The sequence below is a fragment of the Macrosteles quadrilineatus genome, unplaced genomic scaffold (genome assembly GCF_028750875.1).
Source record: "Macrosteles quadrilineatus isolate MER2022 unplaced genomic scaffold, UCM_ALF_1.0 Scaffold_8__2_contigs__length_117827958, whole genome shotgun sequence".
Classification (NCBI taxonomy): Eukaryota; Metazoa; Arthropoda; class Insecta; order Hemiptera; family Cicadellidae; genus Macrosteles; species Macrosteles quadrilineatus.
This window is the reverse complement of record NW_026542601.1, coordinates 96057334-96082202: the sequence shown is the minus strand read 5'-3', so window position 1 is coordinate 96082202 and position 24869 is coordinate 96057334. Positions and strand designations below refer to the sequence as shown.

The following is a 24869-nucleotide window of genomic DNA, read 5'->3' as shown; positions in this document are numbered from 1 at the left end:
TAATTTGTAACTTTCTTAAAATAAGTAAGTATGATGTTGCAGATTGTTGGTATATGTCATCAGTAGTGATGGACAAGACCCGAAACTTCGAGATTTTTTCGAGATTTATTTTATCTCGAAGCTTCGGGCGGGATTAAAATGCTAACGGGATATTTTCGAGACGAGATTAAAAAAAAAAAAAAAAAAAAAAATCAAAATTTTTTTAAAAATTTTTAATTTAAAAAAGATTTTTTAAACCGCTAAGTTTTTTAGCAAAACGTTAATTGCAAACTTTTAATTTAAAATTTAAAAAAATTTAAATTTAAAAAAAATTAAAATAAAAACAAATTTAAAAATTAAAAACAAAAATTTTAAAATATTTTTGAAATTTTAAATTTAAACAAATTTTAATTTTTTGTTAATTTAAAACATTTGAGTTTTTTTGCTAAACGTAATTTGCAAACCTTTAAATTTAAAATTTAAAATTTTTAAAAATTTTATTAAATTTAAATTTAAAAAAATTAAATAAAAAAGATCAATTTCAAATAAAAAAAAATTTAAACTGCTAAGTTTTTTTGCAAAACGTAAATTGCAAACTTTTAATTTAAAATAAAAAAAATAAAAAATTTAGAAATTTAAAATTTAAATTTTTAAAAATTTTAAATTAAAAAAAAATATATTTTAAAAATTAAAATTAAAAAAATTTATATTTTTAAAATTTTAAAAAAACTAAGTTTTTTGTGAAACGTACATTGCAACCTTTTATTTAAAATTTCAAAAAAATTAAAATTAAAAAAAAAATTTTTTAATAAAAATTTTAAAATAAAAAAAACTGCAAAGGCGTTTATTTAATTATTTATTCTTTACAAGGAAATATTGCTTCAATCATTTTATATTTTTTTTGCATAGCAAATGAAAAGTTTTGTTAGTGTAAGCAGTGTGAGACATGTTTTACTACTGTAAACATATAATTTACTCCAAAATCATTCTATTAATAACACAAGACTTAAAATTGTTACTTGATACTTAACTAGTAATACTGTTGTTTTTTATATTTTGCAAAGTTGAACTATATTATACCAACTGACATCTCCATGTTTCCTATGGCGAAGAGTTATTTTTAATAAGTTAGGCCTTATTCGTTTCTTTTATATAGGCTACTGATGTTTTTATCAATGTTTTCAATAAAAGATATTAAATATTTTTGTCTATTTTTTGCCAAGTTCTTAGAACTTGTAAATATATCTGAACTTAAAAAGTAGATATTAATTTTTTATAACTTTTCATTAAATCTCGTCCCGAAAAAAAATCTCGTCCCGCGGGAATTAAAAAAATCTCGTCTCGTCTCGTCTTGAAGTGAAAAATCTAGTCTCGTCCATCACTAGTCATCAGTATCCTAAACAAATCAAACAATAAAAAGTTTGTTTCAGTCTGACACTACATTTGGATCAGCATGCATAGCTCATTGCATTCATAATCAGTTTTCATAACCCGTGAAAAACTGCACGGTTGTGTTGGTTTTCAGATAATTTTTTTAACTAAGTAAAAACTAACAACATTTCTTAAAAGTTTACAAATTCCATTTTCATGGTTTTTTTAGTCTAGAGTATAATTTTAAGAAAACATATATGTATTTTACTAACTTAACATTTTATTTTATGATACAAGGCTAAGCATTATTGTTACTGATAGTATGAGCTTCATTTAAGGCAAGACCGGTTTGGATACTACCCAAAGACTGAAACTGTGGAACATGAATGAAAAAGAATTAACAGGTTTTTGTTATTAAACACCTTCGAACATTGTGAACATAATTTTCTTTGGTTATTTAGGATCTTGATTCTTCCCAAACTCTTTTTTATATGCAGCTTTCTTTGCTTATAGCTGAATGAATGTTCCAATTGCACGCTTACACAATTTGTGTGGTGTGGTTTTATTTTATTTTGTATTTATGTTTTTACTACTTTGTAAGTGTTTGTCAAGAATTTCAAGTTATCTTATACATTGTTCATCAAACTAAAACATCTAATTTTCCTCCAAGATACATTGAAGACGTTTGTATTATATTAAAGTATAATTACAATGAATTTAGAAAGTTGTGTACTAGTTATGGTTATTAGTTTGTTTTCTAAGGTAAATTTCACAAGTTCAAACATTATATTCATTCTTTGAGATTAAAATTGGCATTGTAATACAACGTTTTGTAATCAGTTTAATACAATTAAAGACATAAAATTAACAGAATTTTCTTTGTACTTAAGGTCTCTTAGGCAATGTTACCAAAATTATATTTGTAAAATTTAAATTAAGATGAACAAATACTTAATTCTTAAATATCAGCCAATTTTGAGTTAAAATCTAATTGCTTCATCACCTCTATGGGTTTCTGAATAGTGCATCAAAATATTCAATGATTTGGAAACAGTAAATATTGTAACAATTGACAATCAGTTGAAGAATGTAGTTGGTATGGTTTACACCTCCTCTTCTAACAAGGTTGAATCTTATCTAGAGGGAATGATTCTGCACCCGGATGCCATTTGTCGTTATGCTATCCAATAAGAAGTGTAGATAATAAGGCCTTAGTAAAGACCATTCCCTTACATAAAACAAAAAAATTTCCAATGGCGTAGAAACACAAAAAAACGTCTGTCGAGCAGATGTTGCGTAAGTTGTGGTAATGCATGTTCCTGGAGTTCACTGTAGTTGACGGGTTGTGTAGCATACCCTCGGAACAGCCAAGGTGTGGCTCATCGTCGCTGCCTACCTCAGTCCGTCTCCGCCATTCCTGACCTCCGCAGCGGCCTGGACAATGGATCCAGCTTCTCAGGTATCCCCACCCCTGTGTGTGCCAATTAGTTTCATGGGCTTCTTCTGTTGTTTCACTGTCACATCGCATTTGTTTTCACTCGCATTCTGCAACTCATATTTTTTGTTTGTGTTATTTATATTTTACACTGTAGATGAGTGAACGTGTTAACCCTTTGCGCTCAGTTGGTCAGGTCAGTACTCAGTTGTAGACGTTCTGTACTGCTTGCATGGGCAGTACCACTGGCCACCTTGCCGTGTGTGTTAGCGTGTGTTGGCAAATTCTTTCCACCTGTTTGGAATTCTTTTCATGAGCTCATTAGATGTCACTGCTAGGTTGACACCAACATCAACAAAGGATTTTTATGAGTAAATGTTATATAAAAGATTGTGGCCGGTATGCAAAATAACCTCAAAATAGTCTTCGAACGCAAAGGGTTAGCAAAGTAAAATACTAATAGATGAGTGAACGAAGTGAACGAATCTATGTATCGTGTATAGCGGAGTCGGAGAAAAGTTGTCCGCTTGTCTGTGAGTGAGTGTGTTCGCACCAAAAACTCAAGAACCGTCGCACTTATAGCGTTCGAATTTTGCACAAATAATTATGACACCAGTGGGAAGACCTCATTAAAATTCTAGACGATTCCGCTCAGTAGTAATTATAAAACCCTTAAAAAACATTTTTAAATTTGTCCCATAAGAATAACATTAGGAGCTACCTTCTTCTTCTTTTTATTTGTTTACGTTTTGCGACCAACAATTTTGTTGTCTACTTAAGACAGAGAGAACGACTTTTACTCTAACCTATTTCATTCATGGAGTAAACAGTTTGGCGTCTATGAATATATATCATTATAATTTCACAGGTTTCAGAATAATGTTGTTAATGAAATTTCACAACTTTCTGGATAATAAATTGAACTTTACAATATTAATCGGCAGTCATAAACCGTTTATGTTCAGTATTAAAAATCACCTTTAAATTAAAAATATATATGTATATATTTAGAACAAAGCAGCTTTTTACATTATTCAATTTAATGTTGGCATTGAATATTAAATATTCAAAGATGTTAGTAATACTAAAATGCTATGCGAAAGGGGGGGAAACAGGTCCACGACGTAGAGAGTGGTAAAGGAAGCGGAAAGGTGAGCAGTGCGGAGTGTGGAAATCCTTTGTGACTGTTAAATTAATATATCTGTAATATTTAAATGCTATGGAAAGAGAGGAAAACAGTTCTAGGATATAGGAAGTAGTGAAGGAAGTAGTCAAGGCGAGCGCTCCGGAGTGTGGGGACCCTTTGTGACAATTAGATTAATGTACCTGCAATACTAAAATGCTATGGGAAGGGAGGGAAACAGGTCCACGACGTAGGAAGTGGTGAAGGAAGTAGTCAAGGCGAGCAGTCCGGAGTGTGGGAACCCATTGTAACAGTTAGAATAATGTAACTGCAATTCTAAAATCCTATGGGAAGGGAGATAAACAGGTCCACGACGTAGGAAGTGGTGAAGGAAGTAGTCAAGGCGAGCAGTCCGGAGTGTGGGAACCAGCGAACACATAACAAAATAGAAGCGCTACTCGGAGCGCAGGAGCGTGGCAGTCTGACTAGCCGACGAAACGGACAAAGATGGCGGCGCTAGCCTAAGCCTAGTCCCGGCGTCTGCAACGCGCTGGTCGTCTGTTATGCTTCGAGTCAGGGTTGTTTACATAGGCTTTGTTTGGATGTAAAAATACTTTTGTATAAAAACTACTTAGGTTTTTCTGGAGTATTAGTATATTGTTGGAAATATCTTAAAGTAAATCAATTGTTTTACTTTATTATTGCCGACATAAAATTTGTCTAATGAAAACCTTTACCCTTAAGTTCCTATAATGAACTATTCCTAACTGATTAGACAAACACAAATTCGTTTAATCAGAGTTTACTTAACTATTTCCAAAGTAATGGTTTAAGAATCGATAAGGTTGATGTTAGCCTCCGGATTACCAATAAACACAAACATAATTACTCTATTTTATTGATAAATTAAAATAACAATAACCAGCATGTACTCTGGACGGATAAAAAAAAGAGTAAACTATAATAGAAATTAAAACTGGTCTTAATTTAAGTAGTGTTACACGTTACGAAGTAAATTATTTATAAAAAAATAATTGAATAATTTATGAAGAAAATAATAATAATTCTTTTGAGTCTAGAATCAAATAAGAGATTTATAAATCTTAAGTTATTTTCATTCTTTCTGTACTATAGCTTAAAATACATTTGAGGTAAGTAACCTGCCTGCTCTACTGGCCTCACTTAAACACGGCTTCAGGCTGTGTATTGATCACTCAGGGGTTGATTTTTAAAATGTCGATTACACAGTAAAAATTTGTGATTTTTTTCTCATTTGTATTAGAACAATAACACAATCTGCCTCATTGTTAATTGAGGAACAAACCATGAATTTATTACTGGCAAAGGTGAACGTACTACCTGTTGTAAATTGTAATCGTAGGCATATGGTACAAACTATTCGACCTATTGTTTGGTCCAAAACATAAAAAGTCAATACTCGGAAATTGTAAATGAATTAGGAGTGAACATTGTACAGGGATGTCCCGTTAATCCTTATGTTACTCCGAATGGATTTCATTAGCAATTTCTTAGATTTCCCTTTTACGACATCCCATTCAAGTTTTTGGGGTGTCGGGTCACTCGGGTTAGTTCGCCCGACTTATTGACCTTCAATTTCAACTTAAATATTGTTTTGATTTTACGTGGCAATCGCAAAAGAGAAATTCTTTAACACGCAAAAGTAGGGTACTACTAATGATTAAACTATTTTTCGGAAATTAGTCTTTTTTACCACTTCTTGGAGATTGCACGTAGACGATATTCTTTGGCGTATTGCATCTGTAGTAGACGATACTTGGGATTAACCGTCGATTTCGACGGGATTCTACTAGTAAAAAATAAACTGATAATTCTAGAATCAAATAACAAATATTGTATCTGCCCGCTGTAAAATATGGCGCAAATTCAGTTTGAGAACACATAAACAAAAAATACTTTTACTTAAGGTAATGCTGTTATACTGAAGAGTTGGTGCGATGGCGATAACCTACATCCTGTTGAGAACTAGTCAAGTGATTGTTCTTTTACAAAAATAGTACACATTTCTCAGGATATGAAATAGACAACAATCATTTTTGTTTAGTAATTAAAATGATTGCTCAAATATATTACAATGTTAGAGTTCGCTACTACTATAAAATAAGTAACGAAAGTCGTTACAAAAATAAACCCAGGCAACATCTCAATAAAACTGTAATTTTTCTGGGACAATAAATTGAGTGTAGTTTTACAAATATTTGGGAAGTTTTATTTAACTTACATAATTATCTTTAGTTTATCTTGGATGATATTGAAAGCAAATTAGTCCTTAAAACGCTGTGCTAAACGGTTGAAAATTCTTCATAGACAATATATTTGAAAATGTCTTTAATATATACAATATTACAGTACAACAGTATAAATAAAACATTAAAACACTGCACGCTAAATTTATAGACGACGGCGGGGCAGCGGGCGTGGCGCGGAGCAGCGGCAACGGCCCTCTTGTACCTGATATTTTTAGACAACCACGCGCGATAAAATTTTTTGGTGAATCGGATAGTTAAATTTGGTTATTTATCCACAACTTTCCCGCTGACGAAATTACTCTGACCAAAAAATAAAAAATTTCCTCGCAATACAACTTTTTCATGTCTGAATGTGAAAAATTAAACTACATAAGTAATACAAATATTTATAAATCAATAACTATCATAACTAATAATTTTATATTAACACCATCGTCATCCTCAGTATCAGATCTACAAGTGTGCAAAATTTCAGCAATTTTTGTCAACTATTAATGTTGTTTATGATCGTGTATTTGTCGCGGGGTTTTTAATGCGAACTGTGCTCGCGGGTCTAAGATTCAGGCTGTATGACGGACCAAGATGGCGGATTTGGCCACACTTTCAGTGCATTTGGTTAAACGCCGTGTCCTCTCTATTATTATTATTATTATGTGCTCGCTGGTGGGAACCCATTGTAACAGTTAGAATAATGTAACTGCAATTCTAAAATCCTATGGGAAGGGAGGGAAACAGGTCCCCGACGTAGGAAGTGGTGAAGGAAGTAGTCAAGGCGAGCAGTCCGGAGTGTGGGAACCCTTTGTGACAGTTAGATTAATCTATCTGCAATAATAAAATGTTATGGGAAGGGAGGGAAACAGGTCCACGACGTAGGAAGTGGGGAAGGAAGGAGTCAAGGCGAGCAGTGCGGAGTGTGGGAGCCGTTGGTGGCAGTTAGATTAATGCATCTGCAATACCAAAAGGCTATGGGAAGGGAGGAAAACAGGTCCACGTCGTAGGAAGTGGGGAAGGATTTGGTAAAGGCGAGAAATTCTGAATGTCGAAGTTTTTGTGGTAGTTTAATGTACATTCAATACTAACATGCTGAGGGAAGGGAGGGGAACAGGTCCACGACGTAGGTAGTGGCGATGGAAGTGGTAAAGGCAAGCAATGCGGAGTGTGGGAACCGTTTATGGCATTTAGATTCATTAGTTACGAGTAGATAAACATATATTGGATTGTTAATCATTTTTAGATGATATAATTACGAACTCGTTGTTTTAAATCATCATTGTAAGCCATACGATATTTTTTTAGGAGATTCCTTACACCGTGCGAATTTACCTCCTATCGATAACTGTTTGAAATCCATTACGTATATTACGAATGACTTTGGTTAATTAATGGATGAGAAGTTAGGATTGTTGTTGGCTAAGATTTGGTTGATTTGCCCATACATATAACATTGTGTTCACCAGTGACACCGGTAAGTAGGCCAGGTATGGGTGGACTCTTTCATTACTGCGCTCATGTTCACTCATCCCGTTACGCGCAGAATAAGCGTACTACTAGTACTATTGAAGTCAGCTCTAAGGGTTACATCAAAGATTTTGTTTCTGCCACCATTATTGATTTTTAGTTTACAGATTGTTTCATCTAATGGTATATTATATAATCAACGATTTACCTTACACATTTCAATGGATGTTAATGTTATTGATCTAAACCCATTATTTTTCATCCTTGTTTTATAGTCCAGGAAATGGTATTTTTTTAAACATGGTATTTTTTTTAAACAGCAGTTCTAGACAATCAGTTATGATTTGTAAATTGACATATGTTGTCTTGATTGGTGGGTGATTTCAATAACGTACATTTTTTATATTAATTACTGTAAATACAAAAGTTAGTAGATCTTGTTTTTTACAGTTATGATTTGATTAGTGTATTCCCATTTTTCCTAGCTTGATAAATATTTTTTTTTTTACTAAATACTTTCCTTGAAAATTCAAATGTTTGTGTGTCCATGCATGTTAAACATAATTGATTCAACAGTTTTGAATTAAATTGATTAAGTCATCCAGTCCATAATTTTAATATGTCAATTAAATACACAAATTTATAATTTTTGATCAGATTTTTATTGTTTTATCTATAATACTAAGGAGGACCCTTATGTAATAATTTATTGTTTTCATGTGTTTCTTTTTAATTGTTGTATCCATTTTTGACATTTGTTGTGTGTAAATCCTCGAAAATCCATAACTTTTGATAACCGTTTGTTTTCTTTTTGATTCTGTCTGAAGAACTGGAATCTATAAATAGCATGAAAAAAGGTAATATTAGTAGATAGTTCTCCTTTTCAGAACTTTCTTGAATCCAGTTGCATCAGACTATTTAAAGTATTTATTTTTTAGTTACTAATCTAGAAGCCAATACAGATCAATTTGTTAAACTTTAATAGCATTTGACTCCTTGACAAACCTGCTATGGTATTTTGGAAATTATAATTTTTATCTTTGTTGAATGTGGCAAATATACACTTTTGCAAGCTAAAATAGTGTTTACCTATACAAGCATGCATTGGGTTACTACTTTTTAATTTACTTCCGTTATGTGGATTATTCTGAGATTATCGATTAGCCTATTAATTGTGTTTTAGTCTCCGTACTTCCAATACCCTAATATTAAAGGGTGTAGATACCTGTTTCTGTCATTCCACAAATCATACTCAGCAACTAGTTCCAGCACAAAATTAGTTTCCATCCTTAATCTATATTTTGACATACTTAATTTTAATTTTTATCTTCTACAAAAAAGTTTTATTTTGAAATGCTGAAAATTTAATTAAATGTTTTTTCTTTCAAACAAAAATGATGGTACTGAAGATGACAATGTTACAGTTTGAGGATGGCACTAGTTTACTGCAAAAACTAGTTCCTGAAAACAACCTACAAATTACCATAAGAAAATAGTCACACCATTTTTACTTGTAATTTGTTTTACAGAAGGAGAAACCATGCAAAATAATTAATCATATACTTTGAAACTTTTAGTTGGGTCAAAAGGAGAAAATTTGTTGTAAAAACTGCCAAAATGTGTCCTTCTTTTATTTTAATTATACATTTTATTTTTTTGTATACTCTAGTAGTACTTTATTTTTTTAATCGTCTGGCTCATCAGAACATTGGCTTTCCCTACCAGGCTCAAATAACCAGGGCTTAGCTTTTTATATTACTAGCTTTTATGTGTTTAGTTTTAGAATGGTTTTTATTGTTTTACTAATATTTTACTGATTGTATTGTATATTTTAATGTCAAGTAAATTTATTTGTTTGTGAATAAACATTCAATATTATAATGTTCCTGCTAAATTATATAAGCCTGTGTAATGTGTGTTACTAACCACCTGTGTGTGTTTTTGTATGCACTATATTAATGCTTGTGCTTGCATGTAAACATTTTGTTTTTACAATTTTGTTGCAAAATCTATTGTCAAGTTCTGTCCTCTGTTGTCAAAGTTTCAGGTTTCAGCGCTTATCTTTCTTACATGATTTTTTGTGTTTTTTTTCTCTGAAAACTAGTTATTCTTCTTAGTCTTCAGACATTTTTTTTGTGTTTAAATAAACCTTAAGATATATGTGTACAAATCATCACAAAATATTTAAAATATTCCTTGTTAATTGTTGTTTATTATATTTTACAAAATTTACATACACTCTTTCTCACCATTTATCTTTTGTTTTAATATTTTTATAGCATCCCGTGTGTCAGGGTAGTTCTTGTATATTTTAAATTCAAAATAATATCACTGGATTTATTTGTGTTGTTGAACATTAATAACAGACCACTTTTTTTTTAAATTGTGGTTGAATTAAAATATATTAAACTACTTGATTCTATTGTAATCTCATATATGTTTGTAAAAAAGTATGTTTTAGTTGCAAAAAGGTTTTTTGTTTATTTTTAAAATAATATTTTATCAGTTTTACAACTAAATGTGCATATTGATTTCCCCAAGAATGTATTGTTCTTATGTTGAACGTTTCATTCCGTTAAGCTTTTTCAGATGTAATTTGGCTATAACTGAGTAATAAAATTTAGTTGGCTAATTTTTCTTGGACGGATTTTAAGTTTTAAAATCATCTCTGTCAACTTATTTTGGTAATTTCTTTGCTTTAAACTATCTGTTTTTGTTTGCAGGATCTCCTATTATTGCAAGCCCAAGCTTGAAAAAATCACATTCCAATCATCAAACGGAAACACATTTAGAAACAAGGTAGGTGTTTATAACTTTCTCAATTTTAGAGTTTGAGTTCTTGTCTAATCGTAAATATCCAATTTAAATGTATGTATAGTGTTTAAAAACTACAATAGCTTAGAAGGTTGACACAGGTTTTTTTACACATAAGCATGTCCACATGTGCCATAGACTATTGCTTTATTGCTTGTAACTACTAATGTTTAGTTGCTGCACCGGAATATGTACCCATGACAATGTTTATAAGGTTCTACAGTCAATAGCGCTACTGACTGAGCCACTGACTCAACAAAAATTCACAAATGTGTATTGCATATAAGTTTTAAAGTGAAGTCACCAAGTACAGTAATACTGATATGGAATGAGAAGGAACGTTAAATATTATAACCATTCATGAGAATTACTTTGACCATTGGCTTTAACTTCTGTAATATAAAAAAGAACATGTAAACATTGAAATTTTAAGATAAAGGAAGTGGTGCAACCTATCTATTCCATTATTGAAACGATAATCATTTTATCAGTTGATCCTAAAGCAAGATTTCAATACATTTAACAAGTAGTGTTAAAATAGTAATGGTGATAGCTTGTCCTTTACGATATGAAACAAAGAAACTAAGACAATATTTTGTACTATGATTATTTATTTTAATCCAGGATCCAGAAGTGTGAAGATAAAGTACACGCCATCTGGTTTAACTGGTGATCATTGCTTATAGGCTTCTTGCTTTTTCAAACCTTTGTTATGGTATCTTTATCTTTATGTGATTGCAAATAAATATTTTGGTGGGTTAGTTGTGAACCTTATTTCCTCAAACTTATCAAAGGCCAACAGAAAATGTTTTCTTTCAAAGAAGTATTCTTACAAGATAAGAACATTTAAAGACTCAAGTAATGGTTGCGTGTGTGTTGCAGTAAGTCTGAAGAGACGTTTGTAGTACACCGCGGTCGAGGAGTTCCTACGCTTAGCTCTGTGATACACGAGGCAGCAGGCAAGCCGAGTCATTGGGAGGAGTCAAGACGGACGAGTTACGCAGGACGACGATCACGACGCAACTCTCTCTCTGATGACTCTCAGGTAATTCAAAGTTACGGGCTTTTGGATATATCTGTCAATAATGTCCTGACTAAGAAGGAAATGAGGATAGCTTCTGCATATGAAGATTAGTAAGCTCACTCTTTCTTTCCTGTTTCAGATAGTTGCCTCACACTGGTTTACAATGGTTTGAATTCATACAAAATAAAAATAAAATTTAATGTTTATCAATTCCTCTGATTTCCTATGTTAACAGCATTCCTCTACATAGTATAGAATGTGAAACTCTTCACAATTAGTATAAAAAAACATAATAAAAAAGGCCGTTGTTTGAATTTAATTTTTGGTGATGATAAGTGAAATTTTCAATCTTAGTTGGTAAAAAACTAAGTTTTCACATTGCTTTGGGATTTTTAATCTGATGCGGTGGTCAGGTGAGAAAGAATCTAAACCTTAACGAAATAGGTACTCAAACCCAGCCAAAGCTGTGAAAAATCAGATTCCTAATGTCAAAAATGTGGAAACTTTTCTTATACTGTATTTTTATACTGATCGTGACAAAAAATGTCCACAGTATTCCTTTAAATAACAAAAATTCAGATTTTTCAAATTTTTATTTTTTAACTAATTCAACACCTCTTTGTCTTTGTGTACAGTTGACGATTGAAAACTTCGGAGGGTCGCAGGAGAACATTCACATGATAGGACGTAACCCAGACAAGGAGCCGGCAGTGCATGTGCCTGTCAGTAGGAAGGACAGTGGTACTTTAAGGTCCACACTGCAAGACAACCTGTCCACCGCACTGAGTAACGCTATCAAACAGGAGGTGGAGCTGGAACAACCAAATCCTCCCCCGCGGCGTGACTACTCTGCCCCCGTCCCTGTCCCTGCTGCCGAGCCTGAGTACAGTAAGTTCAGGGATTGAATATTGTGTATGGCAGTTTGTTGGTCACTTTGACACTTGGAAAATCAAGTTTAAATCAACACATTTAATTTTTTTTTTTAAGTTTAAAAGTTTAAGATATCATTTTTATGAGTAGAAATTTCCGATTCAGTATTTTTAACATTTCCATAGTAGGCTATATAAAATCACTCATATGTTGTAGATTTGTGTATGTGTGATTTTTTACTCTAAGAACCTGGTAGCTTAAAGTTTTGACTATTCATAGAACTAGACGATCCATCCCTATGTTAAAGTTGTTGCCAGTTATAAATGGCTACAGTTGAATTGAGCAAAGGACTACTGATTTATGTTGGATACGCCAACCTCTTAAGAAAGCCAAGCCACTTGGATAACTACATATTGTAAGTTCAGTTTATTACTGGCAATTTTCCCATAAAGTATCTCAGCAACAAAAACTAAGGAGAACATAATTTATACTGTGTAGTATTGTGTGAGTGGCTCGTTCAACTATATTCTTTTCAAATAAAAATTAGGCTATGACTGAAAAAGATGGAATGTTTACTTCAGTATCAAAAGATCAGTTCCTCAAGTTACAGATTATCATGACACATAATACAAAATAGATGTTCTCACCTCCGTCAGTCATCATATTAATAAAATGGCACATGCATTAAAGGAGATTTTGGGATGAATCAATGTTGACAGGTTGCACAATTTTACCGAAGGTAAATGTTTGTAAATGTATCAGAAGCAAACTTTATACTGTGATGGCTAACTTTACGGGTTTACTTAGCCAAGAAAAACTTTTAAGTTTTTAAATAATAGTTAGTAAGATTTCACTAAAAATAAGAGAAAAATTAATGTACCGTAATGCAGATTTCTTACATTACAAGAACCAATTATTTATTCAGGTCTGTACAAATGTCTATGTTTCCGTTTTGTACATTGTAGAGGTAAGAGCATTACTACTCTCCGTGCTTTCTGTTGCTTTCGTGATTCACAGCTGTTCAGATATTGTTTTTATCATCAAATCTACCAAACCCAGTTTATATTTGATTTTCAAAATTTCGTTATGGCCTAACAACTCACTCATTCAGTCACATTCTTTCTGGTTTAGCCAATTATTATTTATTTGTGGTTTAGTTACTAAAATTAATTATGAAACTTGATTTTAACTTGCTGAGGACTATTTAATATGAAGTTTATTTTAAAATTTTGTATTTGTTATAAAAAGTTCTTCAGTGTCGTGAACACTTGCATTTTACAATGGACTTTAACAAATCTAATTGGTTTATTAATTTTCTTTGGGGTACAGATATTCCTATTTACTTGTTAGTGTCATGTCAAAAGGAGTCAACCTCCTTGTTATAAAGTGAGTTAAAAGTAATTTTCATACCAATAATCTACCAAAGCTGGTAAAAAATTGACTGGACTGAATCTTCTTTTGCATTGCTTGATGTATTTACATATTCATTTGTCAAATCCATCACCAAGTGGTAAGAGACTATACAGAGATATACAGAGAAGTGTGAAGACAGGTAGGAAAACAGTTAACTTTGTCCACCCTTTACTTAAAACTACTTTTATATTTCTACAATAATTTACTAATGAGAAGAACATTTGAAAATCTCAGTTTTTAATTGCAGACAACCGGGTTTTGAGGGGAAGCAATTCCGATGGCAACAACAGCAGTGCTGGACTACAGAGTGTGTTGCTGGACCCACCTAGTACAACCAACCATCACAACGGAGGTGGCAACAGTGGTAGTAACAGTGGTAGTAACAGTGGTGGGGGCAACCCTGGTAAGAAAACAACCTTTGCTGCGTTACCACAAACCACCACCACCTGGCAACAGCAGCACCAGTCCAATGTGCAGCAAGCCGACAATAACTCGGATACAGGTGAATAGCTATGATTATAAATATTATCCTAAATCCACCAGTCCATGATTAGACTTAGATGTTGATTTGATCCGTCTGTGTGCATTGCATTGCTTAAGCCGATAGAATCTCCCCAATCTTGAGATTATTGCATAAAAACCCTTCAAGATTAAATAAAACACATCAAACTCAAATTAATTAACGTCCTTTCTTCTTTGGTGAGCTCTTTGTCTTTTGTAGGGCCCTGCTCAGTAAGTAGGATAAAAATGGCAGTGAGTTAAGAAACGTTAATGTAACTTCTTTTTAGGGATGGTCAAGTCTCGAAATTTCGGGAAATTTTCGGGAAATTTTAAATCTCGTTACACGAGACGAGATTTCTTTTTGGCCAAGATTTTTATCGAGACGAGAATAAAAAAAAAAAAAAAAAAAATTAAAAACGCCTGCAGAAAGTCAATGCAATACCCGCAATACAGGAGTGTGTTGTAGTTGCGTTTCCTTTGCGAAGGCGTTCTTATTTAATTAATTCTTTAAATGTAAATATTACTTTAATTATTTTAATAATATTACTTTAATTATTTTAATAATATTACTTAAATTATTTTAATAATATTACTTTAATTATTTTAATAATATTACTTTATGAGAAGTTTTGTTAAGTGTAAGCAGTGTGAGGAATGTTTTATTACTATAAAAAGTCAAAACCAGTAACTATTTTTAATATTGCTTTTATTTTATGATTTATTTTATTTTAGGATAAGTTGAACTCTATCCTAACTGATATCACTATGTTTCCTAATCGTAGGCATTTTTAATAAGTTAGGCGTGATTAATAAAAAAATGTTATGCTGCTGTTTTTTAATAAAAGATTGTAAATATTCTTGCCTATTATCATTATTTTTGTATTTAAACAGTCATCTAACAATGTTACAAAATCAGGTAAAAATTTTGAACGTGCATTTCCCGTTGTGTATGAGAAGGGAAATCCCGTCTCGATCTCGTCTCGAAATTTTATGAGAAATAAAAAATCTCGTCTCGTCTCGTCTCGAACTAAAAATCCAATCTCGTCCATCCCTACTTCTTTTTGAAACAAGATACCGTTACTATTATATTTAGACCCCAGACTCTTGTACGGTGCGGAGGTGTGGGCAGACGCTCTCAATAAGGAGGTATATAGGATGTGTCTCGCCCAAGTGCAGCGTCAGGCAGCTCTAAGGGTAACATCTGCATACAGCATCTGCTGAACAGTGTCCGAACCCGCCGTCCTGGTGGTTGCTGGAGTCATCCCCGTCAAACTTTTGGTGGCGGAGAGGAAGGCAATTTATCATGGCTGTGGGGAGGACCAGGCACGAACAGAGAAACGCACCCGAACCTACCAGCTGCGGGCTAGAGAGCTGGGAACAGGAGACACGGGGACGCTGGACCAGGCGACTGCTATAGCAAGTCCAACCTTGGGTTAATCAGCAGTGCAAAGAGGTGAACTTCTACCTCCCCGTATTTCTAACGGGTCATGGCTTTTTCCGGTCGTACCTGTTCAGGGTTGGCAAAGGCGTGTCACCCGATTACATATACTGCCCAGGCATTCCCGATGACGTGGAACATACTTTTCTCCACTACCAGCGTTGGGAAAGGCCCCTCCTGGAGGCTCTACAGTTTTTAGGACTGCTGTTGGAGGACACGGTCATACCGTTGGTGACAGAGGGTGAGGACAATTGGACCTATGTGTTACATTACATCCAGGGTATCCTCCGTGCCAAGAAGCTTAACCTTCACCGGGATGCGGTGTAGGTCATAAAGAATCTAAATGCCAGAAACGGTGCGAGCCCTGAGGGCTTAAGTCACATGTTTTCTTGACTTGAAGTAATATGACAAATAATTCCAGGTATGTGTCCAACAGAGTAGAGGGGGTTTTATAGTGAGGCTGGCTACCTGTGTGCGTATTGGGCAGTTTCCCCCCCCCCCTAAAAAAAAACTTATTTAAATGCATCAGATAGTTATTTGAGACATATCCACTTGGAACCCTACTAACTGCTCACATTTGTAAATTACCTATTTGGTATTGCAGGGTGGAGGGTGTGATCTGGGAAAAATGTGGAGCTGAAAGTGGGAGGACAATAGATGATCTCAGTCCCAGTACGTTATTCCCTTGACTGGGGGGTCGTTTAACTTCTTTCTAGACTCAAATCATTAACTTCTCATGTGCATACTTTTCCGATAAATTTTTTTATCTCAAACACTCAAGAGTAAAATACTGAAAGTAAATGGTTCTCACAAAATTGTTATGTTAATGATTTTTTTTTAGAGTTTGAGTGGGTATGACAGCTATATTTAAATTACTATACAATTTCATTAAACATATTTATTTTAAACAAGACATTTTTTACAGAGAGTACTGGCGATCAGGGTGTTATGAACTCACAATTGCTCAACGTAAGATTAAAATTAGAAGAGAAAAGAAGAAGAATTGAAAGTGATAAGAGAAAAATGGAGACGATGATGGACAGGCAAAGACAAAAACTTGGAAAAGCTGCATTTTTCCAGGCTGTTACCAAAGTAAGTTGGATTTGAGATTGTGTTTTGTTGTAAATGTTGAAACAAAGACAAGCATCTCTGTGTATTGCACTTCTTAGTAGTAGTTAGGTTGTAGTGCAAGCACTTTTGGAGAGCACTGGTTTGCGGTGTTTTAATTTTACATTATGCTTTAGTCGCACATTTTAGGATTGGATTTGAAAAATTCTGTTTTTATTAGGTAGCAAAATTTTAATTGGCTTATTTCTAAAGTTTTTTTGTAGGTAGCTTTCAAAATTCTTGTTTCACAAATTACCCTAAAAACTATAAAACTCAAAAATTGTTCTAAAAGAATATATTTAATTGTAAATTTACAGTATCCCAGACAGGGGAGCGAGCTGGTCTTGTGGTAGAAAACGGAACATTAGTCCCGGATTTGAATCCTGCCAATTCATCAATGGATGTTATCCAAGTTATAGTGCCGCAGCCCACAGGCTTAGCCTGAAAAAGTAATGTGAAAAAACGATCCCAGGCTAGAGCCTAGTGTCCTAGGAAAAACAAAAAATTAAATTCTAAACAAACAAAAAAAAATCAAATAAATGTACCACAAAGTTGCTTCAATCGGATCATTTTTTAAATGCATGATTGCAAGTTGTTTCATCTTTTTAATGTCTAGAATTGGTTGTTTGAGTTTTTTTTGTAGATTTGAATCTTTTACTTTTATTCAGTTTTTAAAGTTATTGATTTATTTATGATGTTTCTTTCTTGAATACTTCTGTTTTTTTTTCATTCCAAGTACTATGTTGATTATTTATAGAAATAGTTTCACATTGTTTCCGGGAAAGGTTTATTACAAGGTCTAACAAAGTATCTATTACAGTAGTCAAAATGGGATGATTGATTTTATATTTTGAAGTTATTTAAGAACACTTAACATTTAATTGAAATGAAATTCTATATACATAATTTTTATCTCAGGTCTTTAAAAAATATAAATCATCATCATTAGTTTATTGAGTGAATTATTTTACCATTAAATTAAAGATATATTTTGCCTTAATTTAGTTTCATCTCAGATTTATTTGTTTGTTGCACTTTATCAAATTGAAGTAACATAATATGGAATTGTGATTGAAAAGTCCTGGAACGGTGTAATATATTTTTTTTTCTAACGGAGTCCTTAAATATGATACCAAACTTGACCTATGCTGCTATCTAAGAATTTCGTCTGACTCCTCGTGGGCCGACTCCCTTAAGGGATAAAAGAGTAATAATAGGTTAAAAGAGTAGATAGTTTAATTAATTTGCCAAGTTTCATTACTTTATCTATAATTGTATGTAATATATTACACCGTTCCGGAACTTCTCAATCACACCAATTCCAAGCATTTACCTAGAGTGGTCAGATTTTAAAATAAACCCTTTTTAAACATATTTTAAGTGACCCACACTTTATTTGGCTATAGTATTCATCAAAAAGAGTACCTATTATAATAGCAAAATGTTATATTCTATAATTCTTGTACACCTAAAATATGAACTAAGTCTTTTTTAAGTTTTAAAAACCAAGATTTGAATCGGGCCTTTTAAAAGAGCTTTAGAAAATACCAATAGTGTATGCATACATATAACATATGTAACATATGAAACATATAACATATGAATCAGTATTTGAACTTAATATTCTGGATCGAGTCTATTTTGTATCTGTTTCTGTTTCCATGCTACTCCAATGGCGCTTTTTTACGTTTCAAAAGGGAACATAACATACTTTATTGAGTGGAACATGGTTTAAAGTTTTTTTTGCCTTTTAGATACATTTCATGCAATCCAACCATTTTAAAAGTAAAGACGCAGATATGTTTTTTTGTTGGAAAGGGAAAGAGTATCTATCTATATATATAATAGGCTAAGCCGTTTTTTGTTAATCGAACTCCTCCGTTATTATTTGCCCAATTTTGACGTTAGAGGTCTCAAAATAAAGGTTAAAACGTGTAGTTGTGCCCAACGGTATTAGATTTTTGATAAAGTCGTTGGTAAGGGCGTCAGAGGCCCTTAAAGTCAGTTTTTTCTCCATAAGGATAACATGGGAGATATTTTTAATTTATAAAAACATATGTTTTTAGTTGAAAATAGTCAAAGTCTACTACATAAAAAATTAGTGTTTATTATGACTGTTAATGTATATTGAATGTTATCACGTTTGGTAACCAATGTATATTAAAGTATACTAATAATGGATCATACTACTTTATTTTAAAGCTGGGAATAGTAAAATTTAGTTGAGAAAAAGTTACCATGATTTACAAAACCGTAGGCTACTGTAATACCTATTTAAAATCACAAATCTTTGACATTCATTAATTTGACACGAAACAGCTGATCTACCAGACAATTTATTTATAAATCAAAACAAAACAAATCCTATACTACTAATTCATGTTTGTTTCAATACAAATTTTTTTAAATTATTTGTTGTGTACCTATCCTAAAAATGGGACCCCAGAAGATTTGGCTGCACATTGTTCAGGTCTTGATACAATAGCCTATCCCTTGCTTTTCCCTTATGGAGGGATCGACTCGACAACTACACACCGGAGGCCCACAGGCTATCTGTTAGGCTTCAGTATTCTGCTGTGGTGGTAAGGTTAAACTTCAATATATAGTTGAAATTTTTACCAGAATTGAAGGTGAACGTCTCGGTTTCATTCATAGAGAACAGTCAAAACTTCGAGCAGAGCTATATATGAAACTTCATGACGCAATACGTACACGAGCAGGAAATTAAAGAGTTCAAATAGGCTAAAGCTGATAGGAAGCTGATGGATTCCCCATTTTGCCAGCAAAAATGCTTGGAGTTGGATACGCTGATGATTTCATCCAACCAAACGTCGTTGAAAGTATACAAAATGGTCAAAATGAAAGACAAAGCCATAGCTCCAAAAACAGTGACTGCGATTTGATCAACAACAAAGTCTTGAAAAAATTGCCAGCTGAGCCCAAGGTGTTCGAAATCATTTATAGTTTGCTTGGAGATAATTTAAACGCCCATCTAGAATGCCCAGCAGAGTTTTTAAACAATATGGAGGTCGGTGGATTGCCAAGACACAGATTGATTTAAAAACGGGGCAATGGTTTTATTGATGAGGAATATCAATACACCAAGAAGGGCCTCATTAATGGAACAAGACTCCAAGTGGCCAAAATGGTTAACAATTTAATAGAATGTAAAAGTCCTAACTGGAACAAGTGAGAGGGGACATATTTTGATTCCGAGGATAAAAATGTGCCCGTTGGAAACAAACTTACCATTGAAAATGGAAAGCTGCCAATTTCTGTTAGCTTTATCATTTGCAATGATAATCAATAAAGCACAAGGGCAATCACTTAAAAGAGTAGCACTGCTCTTACCCAGACCAGTTTTCAGTCATGGGCTTTATGTTGCTTTAAGTAGGGCTACATATTTTGATGGTGTACCCATATTCATCGCGGAAAATTCTGACCAGTATAATTTTCCTGAAGGTGATTGATTTCACAACTAAAAACTTAGTAAGTTATTCAAGGAAGTACTTTTGTAAATAAAATAGGATAGAAAATGGATTCTCTACTTTCCATCTAAGGCTTCATTCATTACTGTATTTTATTTTCGACTTAGAATCAATATATAACACGATGGATTTGTTTTCTAAATTGATATGTTGTTTTGCGGCGCGATGAGCAGCACGGGTTCACTAGTTAGTTGTCTAACAGTTTAGCTGTTGGAAAATTACTCAATATAATTAATAAATTCATAATTTTTGTGGTGGTTAAAATATATTTAACTCTTTTAAAACTTCCCCAGAAACCTTAAAGCTCATGGAATTCTCCTGGTGACCCTAATAAAATGAACCGTGGATCCAACATTAACTGTCCACAATTATAAAATTAAATGCCAAATTATAAAAGGCATTTTATAATCCCCGTGTACCAAATCTGTCCACCCTAGTTTAGTGTAGCATAGGCTAGTGTGCTAGCTTGGTGGCGGGCGCATGACTTGTGTTGATGGTAGGGACAGGGCTCGGGCAAGAGTGTCAAGTCGCCAGAGTCCGACCCGGGCCGAGAGACCAATGGAGAGATGGGTGAACTGGGCGACAAACCGCAACGCCCCTTCTCCCTCCAGGTGAGTGAGCGACTGTAACAGTGTTGACCTTGACAACTTGTAACAATTGAAATTAATAATAGGCCCAACAGAATATTTGTAGTTGTGGAGTGTTTGTGAATAAAAATGAATTATTAGAGAGAAATAAAATAAGTCATGTTTTCAAGAAGAACAGAAATCAATAATATTTATTTATACAGTTTGAATCGTTTTTTAAACATCAGCTGTTCTAAATAAAGGCTAAAGAAAAAATATTAGTTGATAAAAGAACTGAACATACTCCCGGCCTTGAAGTGTCCTCACTTCAACAGTTAGTTTAGAACAAAACACATTACCTAACACAAAAGTTTGTTGTAGGCCGGCTATAGCATCTGTTTGCATTTTTCTACTTCTCCTTTTCAACCTATACCATCTTTGCTGGGAAACACCTTAAAAACTGTTGCTGGAGACCACCGAAGTCCTAGCTCTTTGAAATGTTGAGCATCAGAGTTTTGAAGGAACTTTGGTGTTTTATGATGAGATTGAGTAACAGAAGTGAACACGTCTTGACAGTTCATAACACATTTCTTCAATTCAAAGTACTCTTGTTTCAATAATTCAACAAGTTGAGATTGGAGGATGACCGCTTCCTCTGTAGTTTGTGATGAAGAGTAGCCTTTGTCCAGATCTTCATCGGAAGATACAACCACTTGACTGGATTGCTTGACTGTCTTTGCTGTAGTGGTTTCACTCTCGGTTGTGTTAGCGACGGCACTGTCTGTTGGTTTAACAGCAACACGATCGGTAAGATGGGTGGTATCATTATCGGTAGGATGGATAACAATACTGTCTCTTGGGATGACAGCAATGTTGGTAGGTTGGATGGCAGCACTATCACTTGTCAAGGTAGTTGAGCTCACTGTTGTATCTGTATTAGTTGGTTGATCAGCACTGTCACTTGTCAAGGTAGTTGAGCTCACTGTTGTATCTGTATTCGTTGGTTGAGGTTTTGTCACTGTCTTTGTGGTATTTCTAATCATCGTGTTTGCGAACTTAGGTATTGTGATTGTCACTGGCCTCTTTATTGTGATGAGTTTTGTTCCAGGTTGTATAATGTCGTTGCCTTTGATTTGAAACTGACTTGATGAGTTCGGTTTGATTACATGCACTGCAGTAGTTCTATGAGGTTGAGCTGAACTGAAATTAACCTTGGCCAAATAAGGGTTAGAACCAATTTTTGAAAGCAGCACTTTAATGTAGCTGGTGATGTGGATGAATAGTTCACTGATTTGGTCTTCATCTTCAGCTAAAGTTTCAATGTTCAAATCATCTTCACTTGATGTACTTACAATTCGATAAAAATAAAAATCAAAGTCTTCTTTCTTCTTCTGGGTTTCTTGCATGAGAGTCTTTAAGGCTTCGTGTTGCACAACTGTTAATGTTTCTTCTTGTTCAACATGTTGATCTACGATGTTTCTTATTTCGTTGAGACGAGTTTTTATAAAAGATGTGAGTCGTGTATAAGTGTCAATTTTAAAATCACTATTTGGAGATGCCATTGTACAAAGATGATGAGATAAATGTAAAAAATTCAAAAAGTGTAAATGAGAGAGTTAACAGGTTTCAATATGGAAATAAGAGTTCAGTTAGGTAAGAGTTCAAAGGCACAGAAAACAATGGGTAAAATGAGGAAATATAGATGTAAGAAGAGTTTAGTGGATGTGTGTAATATTCCAAATCGCTTAAGTAATATCCGGCTCGAAGGACCATTAAATAATGTGGAGTGTTTGTGAATAAAAATGAATTATTAGAGAGAAATAAAATAAGTCATGTTTTCAAGAAGAACAGAAATCAATAATATTTATTTATACAGTTTGAATCGTTTTTTAAACATCAGCTGTTCTAAATAAAGGCTAAAGAAAAAATATTAGTTGATAAAAGAACTGAACAGTAGTAATTATTTTTAATGTACAGAAAAGCTTTTGTCAATCAAAAATCAAGAGCTTTGTTTTTAATGAAATTTTTTAGAAATGAAAATTCAAATTCATATATTTTTATCTGTTGAAAGTAGGGAATTATAGTAAAGTTACTTACTGATGTATTGTAAATATTGAATACACATAGATGTACATAATGTATAAACCAGATGTATTTGGTTCCTGTTGGTTTATTTATTAAGTTATTAGCTGAGATAATTATTTTTATATTTTACTTGGTTTGTCTAGTTAACATTATATATTGCAAATACTATTTTATTTTTATAATTAGTAAAATACTTGAGGCTTACAATGGTTTACACTCCATGCTATTATGAGTTCAAATAATAATTCTTGTGAGAGGAATTTTTGAGGTAATTATTTAATTTTAAATCCAAAACATGTTTAATTCTTGCTAAGAGATAAGGATACAAATTTTTAATTGACTTTTGACAATTGAAAAAATTATGTTGTTGCATTAAAAAACATGTGATCTTAATTTCTCTTTTTTCTCCAGGATATTTCAGAAGTTGAACAAAAGTGGCTGGGAGAAAGTTTTACGGAAGAGAGGAAGACACCTGACATTGACAGTATGGATATGGAGGCGTATCAGAAATCAATAGCTCAGTGAGTAGTACACTAGTTTACTGTAGTTAACATTGTGAAAACTAATCTTAGGTGCTTTAGTTCTGGATCTGGACTGTTCAACCACAGTGAAACTATAATATGCTGCTCTCTGACTTGATGTAAATGAGGGTTCAAAATCTGGTACCGTTAACCAAGATTCTTGACTGAGGGTGAATTTGACCAATACCAAATTAGCTTGTGATGAAAAAATTATAAAGAAACCAGTAGAAATATTCTGTTGTGTATGCTAAGGTCAAAAAACAGTTTGTTTGGAATAGGTCCGTACAGTTACAGGGTAATTAGTTTTGGAAATTATACATCACATTCTATTGAATATTTACAGCATTTGTTGCCTAGCTTCATTTTGAGTTTTGACAGACGCTGTTGTCAGCTCAATTGTTTATCTTATTTTATGTTGAATTTTATTATTGGAATTAAAGAGCTGTTAAATAAGGTTATGTTATGTTGATAGTTTAAAATTCTATCAAAGTTGTCTACAACAATATATATTTTTAACTTAAGTAGTTAAAAATACATATTTAATTTATGATTTCTTAATATGTTTTGCAACTTGATAGTATAGGTCTGAAGTCAATGTAATTTTTTTTATAAAAAAAAAGGAATGGCGCAAAGTTTGTTGTAATTTGTTTTTCCCTGCTGGTAATAAATGCTTCTCGCTATCCTTACTTGGGCCACATTTTTCTTTAAAATTGGAATGTCAAATAGTAGAATAGCTTTTACAGTATATTAAGAAAGCCAATTTCTTTTTTGTTTGTTGCAGTTTAATTAGTGTGAATGCAGTTGAAATGTTATTAGCGAATATTAATTTGTTTAATGCTGTGAAATTAGAACCATATTTTTTTCTTATCAGGGAATTGATTCAATGCTAAAAATATTTTACCATAGTGTATCTGCTAAGCTGCCTGTTACATCTGTCGCATGGCTTTTGTTGCTTGTTCTAGAATGAACTCTAGTCTGCATGAAATCCAATCCGACATCCAAAGGATCAACCAGCTGGACGGCAGTGAGCCGATGCAAAGCTTTGCCACTCTTCAGAACAATTTTGTGAACAGTCGCGGTGGCGGTGGCGCCGGCAGCAGTGGTGTGTATGGCGGTGGTGGTGGACAGCAGCAGATTCACAGCCTTCTGTATAACAACCCTCCCTGGCACAGCCTGGTGAGCCAGCCCTCGCCACCGCCTCCTCAACAACAACAACATCCGGCGATGTATGGCCACCATAACAACTTTGTCAACCAGCAACAGCAGGTACTAGCCAAGTTTCTATACAAAATAATGCTAGGTTTAGTCCACATATATATGTATAACCCTGTTAAACAATTGCATTAAAAGTTTTCTACTTACATCTTCGCCTATCAATAGGAGTAGAC

General features: G+C 33.3%; 1 protein-coding gene across 10 annotated transcripts in view; it reads left to right on the top strand.

Annotated features, from left to right (window-relative positions):
* The window catches only part of LOC128999359 (patronin), a 110738-nt gene that overhangs the window by 66965 nt on the left and 18904 nt on the right, over window positions 1-24869 (top strand). For 6 of the 10 annotated variants that reach the window (XM_054425819.1, XM_054425818.1, XM_054425825.1 and 3 more), the window contains 10 exons: window positions 2702-2809; window positions 8482-8511; window positions 10378-10453; window positions 11351-11513; window positions 12128-12380; window positions 14023-14277; window positions 16640-16806; window positions 20810-20920; window positions 23372-23481; window positions 24444-24747. In XM_054425819.1, coding sequence (XP_054281794.1) covers window positions 2702-2809; window positions 8482-8511; window positions 10378-10453; window positions 11351-11513; window positions 12128-12380; window positions 14023-14277; window positions 16640-16806; window positions 20810-20920; window positions 23372-23481; window positions 24444-24747 — 1577 coding nt within the window. The remainder of the gene's footprint in view (window positions 1-2701; window positions 2810-8481; window positions 8512-10377; window positions 10454-11350; window positions 11514-12127; window positions 12381-14022; window positions 14278-16639; window positions 16807-20809; window positions 20921-23371; window positions 23482-24443; window positions 24748-24869) is intronic. The other 4 variants (XM_054425823.1, XM_054425820.1, XM_054425822.1 and 1 more) reach the window with 4 other exon arrangements.